General features: G+C 40.6%; 1 protein-coding gene across 3 annotated transcripts in view; it reads right to left on the minus strand.

The window, feature by feature from the left end:
• Positions 1-14,273, minus strand: part of tmem94 (transmembrane protein 94) — a 110,786-nt gene that overhangs the window by 70,565 nt on the left and 25,948 nt on the right. For all 3 annotated transcript variants that reach the window (XM_055654107.1, XM_055654106.1, XM_055654108.1), the window contains exons 6-12: positions 12,531-12,682; positions 10,601-10,703; positions 7,734-7,820; positions 5,799-5,918; positions 5,046-5,102; positions 3,331-3,435; positions 699-872 (exon numbers count right to left, since the gene is read on the minus strand). In XM_055654107.1, the coding sequence (XP_055510082.1) occupies positions 699-872; positions 3,331-3,435; positions 5,046-5,102; positions 5,799-5,918; positions 7,734-7,820; positions 10,601-10,703; positions 12,531-12,682 (798 nt within the window). The remainder of the gene's footprint in view (positions 1-698; positions 873-3,330; positions 3,436-5,045; positions 5,103-5,798; positions 5,919-7,733; positions 7,821-10,600; positions 10,704-12,530; positions 12,683-14,273) is intronic.

Raw genomic sequence — 14,273 nt, forward strand, 5'->3', positions numbered from 1 at the left:
GAATACAAAACTCAATGCTTAACACAAAGAAATTACAAATCTTCAATCATTAAAAATTGTACAAATCAACATTGTCCTAAGTTGAGGAGTACAGCTATTCACACTGCTATTGATTTAGTGCCATCCATCAAATCATATAGGTCCTGAGGTGTAGGGTTCGGTCTTCACTCAGATTGTGCTTATTTCTAGAAGTGGGCTATGGATGAGGGTGGAGAAAAGCTCCAGGTCATCTGCTCCTCTATGGTAGTAACATGGCAACAGGTTTAGTCATGCATGTACTCTGAGGGAAGGTTCTGGTTTGGTGAAAGAGGGAGTAGTAGGGAAGGATCAAAAACATTCATGGCATACTGAAAACAGGAAGTACGATAATCTTGGGCCCATGCAATACATTAATCTATCCTTTAACAAAGACCACTGTTGGGTTTTGCAACTGTGGACATTCAGAGTTCTAAAGACACACGGTGGAATTAAATGTTCTCATTCTGTCCTCATTTTGAAATAGTTTTTAATGTAAACTTTACAACACAATACTTTTTGTAAAAAAAAAAAAATAAGTTTGTTGGGTACGACAATGTTTTCTTTCCACAACAGATAATCTTGACCATTACATTTTCACATTAACCACACAAACATGGAATAAAAAAATTGAACAGCAGTTTTGGTTCTACTACGAATATCAGGATAAGGGAGACACTCACCTCATCCTTCTCTTCTTCCATCTCTAGATGACAAAATGATCTCATGGACATGTCATCTTTCAGGTCCTCTAGGCTGTCATGTGATTGCTCCACACGGCCACTAAAGAACAGAACCGTTTCCGGACTGGGATTGGGCCAGGACAGTATTCCTTGCTTGTCCACACAGCAAAGCACCTAACAATTCAAATTGACAATTATAACCCAGGGGGCGGGGAAACTTTTAAAATCATTCCCCTGCACGGAGAACCCGACCTTTTCCCTGTCGGGTCTCCGTTGTCATTGGGGCTGCAACGTGGTGCGGCCTCCAGCAGGAACAACCTAGGGCTCCAGTCGCTGAACTGCGGACCTACTCACCATCGTAGAGCTGGCCGAGTTCGGAGCGGGTGGAGCGGTGGTGGCGCGCTGCTGCGACCCGACCCCAGGGATTCGGAGGCTTACCGCAGCTTCGGTGGACAGTGACACCGGGAGCCTGCGGGTCCCTGCTGGGAGACCGCTTTTCGGGGCTTTCGCAACGGCGACTTCTCCCGCCCGAGTCGCGGGGTCGAGGAGTACCTGGAGCGGGGCCTTACATCACCGCCCGGCGCGGCTTCAACGGCTGCGGGACTTTGCTAGCGCCCGCCGGGGGTTCCAACAACAAGACCCGGAGCAGGGCCTTGCATCACCCGGCGCGGCGTTAATGGCCGCAGGACAATTGCCATCGCCCGCCGGGGGCTTTGACTCTGACATCGGGAGGGGAATGGGGAGTGCAGGAGAGAGATAAGTTTTTTTGCCTTCCATCACAGCGAGGAGGAGATGCGCTGTGATGGATGTCTGTGTAAATTGTGTTGTGTCTTGGGTCTTTTTTTATTTGTGTATGACTGCAGAAACAACATTTCATTTGAGCCTCTATGAGGTTCAAAGTGACAAATAAATTGTATTGTGTATTGTGTATTTAGTTCACTCAAATCCCTCATCATTTTATACATCTCAATTTAGCCTCCCCTCAGCCTCTTCTATTCCAATGAAAACACCTCATTCAATCTCTCCGTCATAACTAGTTTTCCAAAACAGCCATGGCATCGTACATTTCCTCTGCACTCTGCCATTGCAATCACATCGACCTGTAACATGGTCACAAGACGGGTACACACAGCTCATGCGGTTTCCTAACTAGTGTTGAATGTGGTTCAAGTACAATCCCTCTGCTCCTATATTCTATGCCTTGGCTAATAATGCAAAGCATATCATCTTATTAGTTTGTCCTGCTATTTAAGGATATGTGGACAGGCCTAGCAAAGTCCCTTTGCTCGTCCACACCACTCTGTATCTTACCATTTATTGTTTATTCTTGACTTGTTATTCCCCATATCACCTCATACTTTGATGTATTAAATTCCGTTTGTTACTTTTCTTCCCAACTGATCACACAGTAAAACACTGATAATCCTGCACCCTTTGGTGCTTTATGGTGCTGCTCAAGACTACTAGATGTTACTTTTAATAATATTCAACCACTTTTATTTCAGTTTATTTACGTTACACAGCGGTAATGCATGTTCCAATCAATCCAACTTGGGGAGTGGGGAAATATAAAAGTGCTCCAGACCTTGACTGTTTCTGAAATGCCAAAACCCCAGTATCCGGAATCCCAACCCAGGCACTGGCTGCACCCCCAGATTGGGGTCCAGTACCTAGTTCCGGTCTCACTCTGCAGACTATCAAGATTTCTGAACAATCAGATGCTGGACTACTGGAGTTTTTCCTGTACATCTTCCTGGTTGAAGGTTTTCCTCCACAGTGCTTTTAAAACAGATAAATTATTTCCTTGCTTTAGCCCCTTCAAAGAATATGTTTAAGAACTTCAGGAAGCCCAATTGTAAGTGGCAGAAACTAAAAATCTTTCAAATTCTAACGAGCTAAACATAATTTTTTTTTTAAATGAATGTGTCCAGAGACACATGAAATGGAAGAAATTGGAATCTTGAGTAAAAAAAAACAAAATGCTGGAGGAACTCAGTGGTTCAAACCAGCATCCATGATGGAAATGGACAGACGACATTTTGGGTTGGGAGCCTTCTTCAGATTGATCAGTCTTATCCAATGTCAGGCAGATGTAAACTACATTACAATATATTGGTGTTTGCAAGATAACTTTTTTAACTAAATTTCAAGTAGCAAAGGGTGATTTCCTTCTTAAAATCTCATTAGTCTTGACTAGTCTTCACTATTTTTACTAGTGAACATCTACTATTGTTCCTGCGGCTGTAAGGATCTTGGGTACTTTTGTATGGAGTTATCATATTCTCCCCGTGACCATGTGGGTTTCTCCTGTTTCTCCAGTTACCTGCCATATTCCAAAGTTGAGCTGGTGGGCAAAGTGCCCACAGTAAAAATTGCCTCTTGAGTGGGCCGATGGCAGGAGGGTCAGATATTTGAGATAGAATAGATTTCAGGAAAACAAACGAGGGAAATGGGACTGATGGAAATGTACTGAGATCCTACAAAGATTTGACAGGCCAAACGGCCTATTCTGCAAAGAAATACTCTATGCCAATACCTAATTGATTTTCACAGAAAATGTGTGTTATTTCTTGTATCAGATAAGAAGATGCCCACAATACCAAACATATGTACCAAAACAATGAATACTCACAGTGACCGAGCCCAGGTTCTGAAGCAGACTGGATGTGTAGCAAAGGCTAAGTGACTTTCCTCGCAGTAATGACCAGAAGTGACCCCAAATACAGAACAGAATTTCCTGTTGGCAAAAATGAAGGTTTTACCAAGTAAAGAAGCAGAGAACAAAAAGGTGCATATTATGAAATTTTAGTAAATTACATGTTAAAAACAAATACTGAGCTTTTTGAAAAGTACTTTTTGTATTTACAGTTGTGGAGTAATACAACGGGTCAGGCTGTGTCTCTGGAGAACATGAATAGGTGACCTTTCAGGTCAGGATGCTTCTTCATTTTGGAATTGTTAATTCATCCCAGCTGGATGCCAGCTCCGACTGTTTCGTTATTTAATTGACCTGTCATGAGAAGACTCATCCCAAAACATCGCCTATCCTTGTTCTCCAGAGATACTGCATGACATGCTGCGTTACTCCAGCACTTCATGTTGTTTTTGGAAACCAACATCTGCAGTTTCTCTCTGGGGAATGACATTCCCACTCCCTTCTCCAGCTCGCATTTTTCTTTCATGTTACTTAGATCCCCTCCAACATTTAGAATTCTCCTTCCTATCCCTTCTATTCAGCCTGCCATGTCCTTTCCCTTCAATTCCCTTCAAGCCAAAGATTGGTCAGGTCAAATAGCTTATGCTGCAAAGAAAGGAAAAATATGGCTACTCCAACACCCAACATTGATTTTACAGCAGTCCTTTTGCAAAAACAGTCTCACTAAAGTTCTCCCACAATATCCTCAGGATAGATGCAGAAAAAAAAGAACAATGCTATTCAGAACAAAAAAGAACATTTATTTGGCCCTTATCTGGCAGAATAAACAATGAAGTGGAGAAAAAGATTATGCAGAATGTTGTCATCTAAAGCTCCCATCAGGAATCCGATAAATTTATTATTTGACTTCCCCTCCTGTGCCAAATGCAGCAAAACATCGTAATCAAAAGAATTGCATGGGTGAAGAATGCCACCTCAAATTAACTTCCATAATTTTGTCATTACTTTTTGATCAAAAATAATTAAACAGCCAAACAGCTGGAGCTAGCTTCCAGCTGGGATGAATTAACAATCCCAAAGTGAAGCAAAATCACAAAAGTACCTTGGTTTATGACTTTTTTTGGTGTTGCTGACTCCTTACATAATACTAGCATTTGAGCCTGAGGAGGAGGGATTACAGTAGGGGTTTAGCCATTCACAGAGGCAATAGCAGACAACAATTAGAGAGAATGTCAGCTGGTTTGTGTCATTTTTCAACCCATGGCTCTGGTGACAGACTTATCACATGGTTCTAATGAATATGCTGTTGAATGGAAAATTAAATCCTACTCTGTAATTGGGTGCCAACAGGCCACATTGCCAGGGGGAGTTTTCAATAAATTTGACAAGTTGCACTTCACACCCCTGGTAACACTTTGCCACCTGAAGCAAGTATCACCATAAGACCAAAGCAACGAGAATAATTAGCATATACAGCAAGTATGAAAGTGAAAGGAAAGCACAGCTGGTGAGTTCCTAAGAAAAATATCAAAGTGGTCTTGTTGACAAATAAAACCCATGCTCATTCATACTTATTCATACCCCCACAACAGGCCATGCTTCAAATACAATCGGCAAGGAACAAATTAAAACTGCATCAGACATATACAGATTCAAAACTCAAGAAATGTAATTCAACTATAAATCTCTACCTTTGTAGTAACCACTTCTGTGTAACTGCTAAGCGTATCTTCAGAAAACTTTGCCATCTGCATGGAAAGAATAAATAAGTTCTAATCAGAACTTGTCAAAGTGTACCTCAATAAAGAAGAGTATCAAAACTGACGGTTAGTGATATGAATTCTGAAAAAAGTTCATTGTCCCAAAATGTTGATTTTTTTGTCTCGCCACAGACAATGCCAAACGTGCTAAGTACTTCTGGAACTTTGCATTTTTATACCAACATGGGTTCAGTCATCCAAATAGCCATTTTCTATGTGTCATATAAATAAATTGATTTTCAAATTTTAAGAAACTATTTTCAGACTGTCTGAAATTCATTAAGAATCAGGCAATCTGGGAACACCACTCAACTCAAACTACTTTCACAGTTGGGATCAGAAGGTGGACTCGCCAATCCTGCACAATATAAACATATCCAATGCACGCTCCAGCAGGTCTGAGAACTTTGTCAAAGGAACCATCAGAAAACAGACATCAGTGCAGGCAATCTGATTTAGTAACATACAATTAAATTAATTTTCCTACAACTTAACTATTATGCAATGATTTCACAAAATGGATGAGAATTCATAACTTTATATCCACAACAGTTTACAAATGTTGAGTACGCATTCATGAGAGGCTATGTTTAATTAAAATGAAAGTCAGTAAAAGTCTTGCCCTCCTTAGTATCTATCTAATCTGCCGTTATCCCACATTTAATTTTAGACTGAAAACCTTACCATGCCAACAGGAGCACCAGCCTTGGTGAACTGTGCTAGAACTCTAGCTTCTCCGTAGGCCGTGACCAGCACCCACACCACAGGAAAGAACAAGGGGAGAATGGGCAGAACGCCATTCACCTACATATGAAAAGTAATCATGGCAAACTGTGATTATTGAATAACTGTGTACAAATTAACACCCCACCCCCTCCCCATTAGGTTTGAAATCAACTTGCCATCACTTGTGAATAGGAATTAAGGAGGCATGGACACATGCAGGAGACAATTCAGTAGCAATGTTATGTCTCAAGATCATTTTAAAATGTTTGGACATGATCAAAACACGTTCAACTAATAGTACAAGAATGAGAGAAGTTACAGGCAGCTAATTAAATTAATCCAGCAGTAATAGTGAGCTGTAGACACAGGGAAAGGGAGACGCTGGCTTACAAACAAAAGTGCTGGAGTAACTCAGCAGGTCAGTCAGCATCTCTGGAGGACATGGATAGGCAGTTTTGGGCTGGAACCCTTCTTCAGACTAATTGTAGCAGCTAGCTACTCAATTGTAACAATTACCAAGTCCCAAAGGCAGCATTGGATTACCAAAGACAAATTTCACACCCAGTTAACCCAGAAATCGTTCCTTTCTTGGGACACGAGCAAAAACTGAATAAAGCTTCCTCAAGGACTATTTAAATACGAAAACAAGGACACAAAAGAAAAATATATAATTAAAAGAGTATAATGAGCCTACATCTATATTAAATCTTAGTGTATATTATAAAAATCTACAAACTGAAAAATAATGGAAAAAAAGACTGTTTTTAAAATGTTTTTTAAAAATTGCTGTTATTCATGCAAGCATGAATAACAGCAATTTAGTTTAGATCTCTAAAGGGCAGTAAATCTACGTTTAACAGTTCCCTTTATAACAGATTTTACCTATTGCGGACAGACCCTTGGCTCACACCAAATCCCTGGCCGCTTTGAGCACAAGCTTCTGAGGTCAACCCACCCGACTCGTAAAGTGCACCAGTTGCCACTTCTACCACCACTTTGTCCGCTCGACTGACGCCACCTCCTCCACCTCCTGTCGCTGTCCACTTGGCCTCTCCCACCTCATCTCTCTCCCCTCCACTACCCCCGTGTCTCCACCCCGCTCCCCCCACAGAGGCACCAATTTACTCCACCTTTGATGAGGCAGCAGGTGAGAAGGGAGGAAACCTCATGGTGACCAAGCGCAACCTGTCATTGGCAGTGGCCTGAAGAGATCGCTGTCCCCATGGGCTACAATGCGAGCCACAACAACAGCTGCGTGAACCGGTGGAAAAGTGCTTATTGGTGCTTCAGTGCCTAGTTTCAAGATGTTTTGGAGAAATTCAGCAGATTGAATCAGTTGAAGAAGGGTCCCGACATCACCTATCCATGCTCTTCAGCGATGTGAACTGACCTGCTGAGTTACTCCAGCACTTTGTGTCTCTTTATGTATTAACCATCATATGCAGTTTAACTACATACAATATCTTACTTGGTTATACCGGACAATCGACAATAACAGACATAATTCCCCCCCCCCCCCACCCCCCCCCCCCCCCCCCCCCCCCCCCCCCCCCGGTATGGTCTGTTGTAACGAGGGTTTACTGTATGTCAAACAGTGAAGTTAATTTTATTTTAGCAATGTTATGTTAATCAGGACATCCCAAGACACTCATATGCTTCCCTGATGACCCTGGTTGGAGATCATCTGTCATGCACCTGATCCAGAGATACGGGGTTTAAAAGGGCTCAGGCTTGCATTAAGAATTGATGTTATCTCTTTCAATGCAGTGTGGCCTCGTGATCAATCCACTAAATTATCAGCCCAGTGAACAAAGGGAAGACTTGCTGGGAGATGTTAAATGCTACTATTCAAAATTATGAAGTTGGTGTTACTGTTTGACTGGAACTTATTACCTGAAGTTGGAAGAAGGTAAACTTCCAATTGCCAATTCCAGGAGCATCAAGAACAAACCGCACAGTGTTTGTAATCAGAAATACAGCCTGCAAAGAAAATAGAATTGTGGATTAAATCCGCTATGATTAATAGGAAGCCCTTCAACAAACATGATGCAGAAGATCTTCTAATGGAATAGTCTGATTGTTTAGCTAAATAACCAAAATCAATTATTTCAAAATATTTTTTAAGCATTATTTACATACAAACAGGGATAGGAAATTAACTGTTTGAAGAAACTTTACCAGACATTTTCAATAAACAATCCTCAGCATTTATTCTGCATTGACACAATACCCTTGGAATTTCACTCCACTTTTAAATACGATTACTTATGTTGCAACAAGCATTAATACTTGTATCAGGACGAGCGTGATTCCAGAACAAATCAACAGCACACATCCTCCTCTAAGTGTCAGTTGCACCAAATCTAGATTTGCACTGAATTTTAGTCCTGGAACAGCACAAAATCATACTTACACTTTCTACAGTTTCTGTGCATGTGTGCTTCACAAAAGGAGACAGGGAAATCAACTCTAAACCAGTACCAGTTAATGGAAATTAGTTTACATGGCATATTCCACAACTAGCCTGAAGCACTTTACCACCTGTTGCAATGTCTGAAACACAGTATACATAGTCTGCTTTCAGAAAACCTCCCAATACAAGTAAGTGATACAGGCCTGGTAATGTGTTTTTGGATTGTTGACTGAGGAATAGATATAAAAGTGGACACAGGGCCAATATCCTGATCTTCCCAAAAAGAGTTTCATCGGCTGAGAGCAGGCAAGACAATGCCTCGTCCATACGGAGACACACACGTCCAGCAATGTAGCACTCCCTCAAACTGCACAGAAAGTTGACCTGGATTTTTGGTAAAACTCTGAATTATAGAATCCACAAATTTCTGATCCAAAAGCCATCTAGCAAAGTAAAGAGAGCCAAACCCAACAGCTGTGACAGCTGCACTATCATTACTGAACTGCATGAAAATTCACAATATAACAACTGGTCTATGACGATTTTCCACTTAATCCATACAACGCATTCTTCCACACCCTCATATTTGTCAGCTTCCCCATGTGTTGATCTACAGCAGCATCTTAATTACTTCGACATGATGGCGAGTTCAACATTCTAAACCTTCCGGACATAGCTTCTGAATGCATGTTGTAATAGCTCCTAGCTTTGGACTGCATTTCCAACATTTTGATTCCAATAGACTTGGCTGTTTGCCTGCCTGCCACATTATTCTGAAATACTAAAGTAAAGAACAGAGATCACATACTCACACTTTCAAAAAGTTTCCTATCCAAAACATTTATCGGGCATAAAATAGTACTTATCTTACAAGGATTCAAGAACTGTACCTTTATTTTTTTTAAATATCAAAGAATATCAAAGAAACAGCATTGTATTTCTTTATAGTCATAGTGATAGTGTGGAAACAGGTCCTTCGGCCCAACTTGCCCACCCATGACTCCAAAATACAATTTATTCTGCAAAGGAAATGGGCTCTACTGCTCACTGTCTCGGCTTTGCATTTAATTAGTCGCATCATCCAAAAGAAAGCAATCTTCTTGCTTCCACGACTTCCGCCATGATCGACCCCGCTGGCAAGTAAATTTCTGACATGATCCGGGCAAAAAACTGCAAAAAGTGAGCCTCTCCGAGTGCCTCCCACTGCCCTGACGGTGACTTATTTTTAAACAGCTGCTTCCAGTCTAAAGGCCAAATTGTATTTCAACCGGTACGGAGTGTCCAATTTAAATCTGGTTCTGCTCCTTGTCATTTTCATAACTTTGAAATATACAACTGAATTATAGTCACTGCCTGCGAAGTGCTCTCTGCTGCACTCTCCATGTGGCCATATTCTCAAAGCCCAGCGGAAAATGATATGCGAGATGAAATGGTAAACTCCCGCTGGTCAAATCCACATTAAAAATAGTAATATTTCCAATTACTGAAGGATTTTTCATGTTTCCTTACAGCTTTGGAAGTCATTTTGCCTATTCAGTCTATGTTCCTGGAACAACACCATCTAACCCATTCCTCCACATACTTTATTGTCATTTATTCTCTCCCCATCTTACATCTCCTAGCATCCTAGCATTGCTAGGTGTAATTTAATTGCCAACCAGATTATTTTTGGGATGTGGAAGATAACCTGGAAGATAACCACATGGTCTAAGGAAGAACATACAAGCTCTGCATAGGCTGCATTCAAGGTCAGGAGTGGACCTGGCTCATTGCAGCTGTGAGACAGCAACTCCACTAACATGCATGCACGTAAAAAAAAAAGAAAACTAGTTTTTTTTGTAATATGCCATTTACATGTCATCTTGGATTATAATAGTCCCTTTAGATTCAGATTCAGATTCAATTTTAATTGTCATTGTCAGTGTACAGTACAGAGACAACGAAATGCATTTAGCATCTCCCTTGAAGAGCGACATAGCAAACGATTTGAATAAAAAAAAATAATAAGTGTCCGGGGGGGGGGGGGGGGGGGGGTGGGGGGGGTGATTGGCAGTCGCCGAGGTACGTTGTTTAGTAGAGTGACAGCCGCCGGCACACTAACCCAAATGTAATGAAAACGTGGAATTTGACGGTGGGAACAGGGAATTTTAACTGGTCCCAGCCTTGAGGGAGGCAAGGAAATATCCTGGTAGCAAATGTGTACACGATGCAACATTATTACATTGCACACAAAGTGTGGCTCCACTAGCAGTTGATGAATGAGATATCCGGTGTTCAAGTCTTTATTATACAACTCAGAAGGAACTCTGCAAGCTCTCTATTGTAAAATGACATGAAAGCGACTTACCAGAACGCAAGGAACAGTGTATTTCTCCATCGTTGATTGCACCGTATAGCGTTCATTATCAAGCGCAGTGACAGGTCGAGATAGTGCCAGGTCCAGACTCCGCCTAATAAACCAAATGCAACAACTGTTTTGCCTGCACAGCAAAAATAGTACACACCAAGAATGGCAGCATAGTGGTGCAGCTAATAGAGCCTTGGGTGCTGTCTGTGTGGAGTTTGCACGTTCTCCCTGTAATTGAGTGAGTTTCCTCTGGGTGCTCCGGTTGCCTCCCACATCACAAACACATGCAAGTTGATGGGTTAATTTGCCTCTATAAATTGCCCCTAGTGTGTGGAGAGTGGATGAGAAAGTGGGATAAGATAGAACTACTAGGAATGGATGATCAATGATCGGAATGGATTTGGTGAGACTGTTTCCATATTGTATCTCTAAACTAAACATCCCTTTTCCCCTATACCATGTCAACGTATTCTTTCTCACATGCCCATCAACTCCCTTTTGGTTCTTTGGCCACTTACCTGCCAAGGGATAATCTTCCATAGCGATTTAATCTAATGAGTGAGTGACAACAGAGGACTAAAATTACAGAACTATCCTATTCATAACAAACCAATCAGAATAACAAACTGTTCAAAGGAATTTTAGTGCAGTGCAATATATTAACCAAATACATTTCTTGGTATACATTGGTCCTTATCCAGTTATATATTACGCAGTCTAAAACTTCATGTGCATTTCATTTTTGGTTTTGCACTTGTATTATAGTTATTAATTGATTGATTTTTTAAATTGTTATATTTATCTGCGTGTATTGTGTCACATGCCTGTTAAGCTGCTGCAAGTAAGAAATTCACAGACCTGCTGTCGCACATTTGGCCATTGTTGACTATTTTTATTTCCAATGATCCATCGATAATGGAATCGATTCACGGATACTATATTCTTGCAGCATTGTACAGAAGTGTGTCACCTTACTGCACCACACAATGTCTACAATTATTACTTCAAATCAGATTCTGTGTGACAATGGCCCATGCTCAGCAGTACACAAGCTAAACGTAATCTGCATTGCATGTAGCTACTCTCGGTACGGATTAGACTAAAGCTCCTCTATTTACTGAAAGTACTTAGATCTCCCCATGGTCTGCATTATAATAGTGAATACAATGATCAATTTCTTACAGGCAGCAAGAACATCACCAACTCTCATTGCTTCAGTCATTCAGGAAACTGAGTCTACTCTCCTTCAACCATTTATTTACTCAAATCATTTCTGGTTAATTAATTGCCTGGTTTCTTAGGGTGTTCTGGATGGCGATGTCTCCCGCATTGTATACTTCAGCCCAGAACACATCTTTATGCACACACAGCCCTCACTTTCCTAATACTCATGCATCTAACAGAAGTGGTTTGAGTTTAATTAAGAGAAATATGCCTCGATTTTGAAGTTTGCTGAAATCTACTGCTTTGTTAAGGTCATACTATGAACAATGATCACCATTCTCCAGAATTGGGTTTATAAACAGGCACTTTAATAATTATTCACTCGATTTACAAACTGTACCAAAAGAAATTGTACAAACTGAAGTCACAATATCAACTTACGCATAAATTATCCAGTACCACATAACTATTAAATGGTTAAATATAACAGCTTAGCTATATAACCAGCTTATTGCTCATCCAAGGTCTTGCAATATCTAGTGCAGCTGCATGTAAATCAGTTGAGTCGTTTGATCTTCTGCAGTTACCCATGTACAACAATAAAACATTTGTCCCAGGAATAAAAGGAAACTTTACACAGATATCAATATCCAATTACGCAAATAGTGATTATGCACCTTGGTGCATTTCAAGACATCACTTCAAGGCTAGGAGATGAAACCAGCGTATTTCCACTGAAACTCAAGAAATGTTTAGCTTCTCTTACCTAACATTTTCAAGAACTGGAGTCCTCACTACTCTGAAGAGCCTGTGTTGTTGAGGAATCTCAGGCCCCTTCTTTTCTTTTCCTCTGGGTGTCGGTGGGGGAGAAAAAGGTGGAAACAAATCACCAGGCTCCAGTACTATGTGTTCATCATCCTATTTCAAGCAAAGAAAGATGGAGCAAGAGGGACAGATGTTCAGTAAGACACAATAAAACACGCACAACCAATGAGACGCACTGATATGACTGATCATTAGGATTAATTAATGCTCAAATTTAATTTATATTATCCAAACTTGTTTGATCATCAGGGAGCAAAATTGAATTTTGCCATCTTGATACTTTTCTCCATAAATGTTATTCTGTTCATTTAGATTAGGAATAGGATGCTCTTCAGAGACCCAAATGACAATATTTAGCTATCTAATTTTCATTTTATATTGGTCTATCCCAAGATTGAATGCAATTCATTGCCACATACTTCATGAAAATCCCACAATCATTGAGTCCTCTCAATTATCCCATGTCTATGCAAGTTCCGAAAAATCAATTAAATCAAAAATCAATTCTACGTATGGTATAAAAGTTGGGATGCTATGTTACAGTTGTACAAGACGTTGGTGAGGCCACATTGGGAGCATTGTGTTCAGCGTCAGTCACCCTGCTATAGGGAAAATGTTGTTAAGACGGAAATAGCAAAGAGAAGAGTTACAAGGCTTTTGCCAGGACTTGAGAGCCTGAGTTATAGGGAAAGGCTGGGCAGGCTAGGAAGTTATTCCTTGACGTGCAGGACATGATCTAATAGACGTGTACAATATCATGACTGAAATAGATAGATGCAGAGTTTTGTTTACCCAGAGCAGAGGAATCAAGAACCCGAGAACATAGATTTCAGGTGAGAGGGGAAAAATTTACTACCAACCCACAAAGGGTGCTAAGTATATGGAATGAGCTGCTAGAGGAAGTAGTTGAGGCTGATACTTTAACAACAATTAGAATACATTTGGACAGGTACATGCGATATGGGTATAAACAAACAGGCAGGAGGGACAAGTACAGATAGGACAGCCTGGTCGACACGGACAAGTTGGGCAGAAAGGCCTGTTTCTATACAACTTTATAATTGCAAATGCTGGATTACACAAAAAGACACAAAGTACTGTAGTAACTAGGTATTTCTGAAAAACATGGATAGGTGACGTTTTGGATCGGGATCGTTTATCTGAAGACATTTTGTATCTTCCTTTCACAAGACATCCTGCCCATTTCAGAATTACTCTTGTAAACCATCTCTGCTTCCAATACATTACAAGGAGATCAATATGGTACATGATACTCCAGATGTGACCTTACCAATGCCCTCTATAAATGAAGCAGACTCATCACTTCGTATTCAATTTCAGAATAAATATCATTCTACATCCTCCCATTGTTTAGATAAAATGTTACTTACTTTTTCCTGAATTGTACAATTTCACTTTTTCCCACACCAATTTTTCAGATCTTTCCTCACTCGCACAACCACTGTACGCCTTGTTAAAGAAGTTCTGGTAATGGAAAGTTGCCTTTCTGGACATAATACGACCAAATAAATTGAGATATGGAATATTGAGTGACACATTTTTGATGCTTGGCCCACAGCCTAACAGGAGCCTGAAAATTGTAACGTTCAGTTTAAGGGACAGCTTCTTCCCTACAGCCATCAGGCTATTAAACACTACAACCTTGCTGGAGGAAGGAGATGGC

Source organism: Leucoraja erinacea, chromosome 23, assembly GCF_028641065.1.
Source record: "Leucoraja erinacea ecotype New England chromosome 23, Leri_hhj_1, whole genome shotgun sequence".
Classification (NCBI taxonomy): Eukaryota; Metazoa; Chordata; class Chondrichthyes; order Rajiformes; family Rajidae; genus Leucoraja; species Leucoraja erinaceus.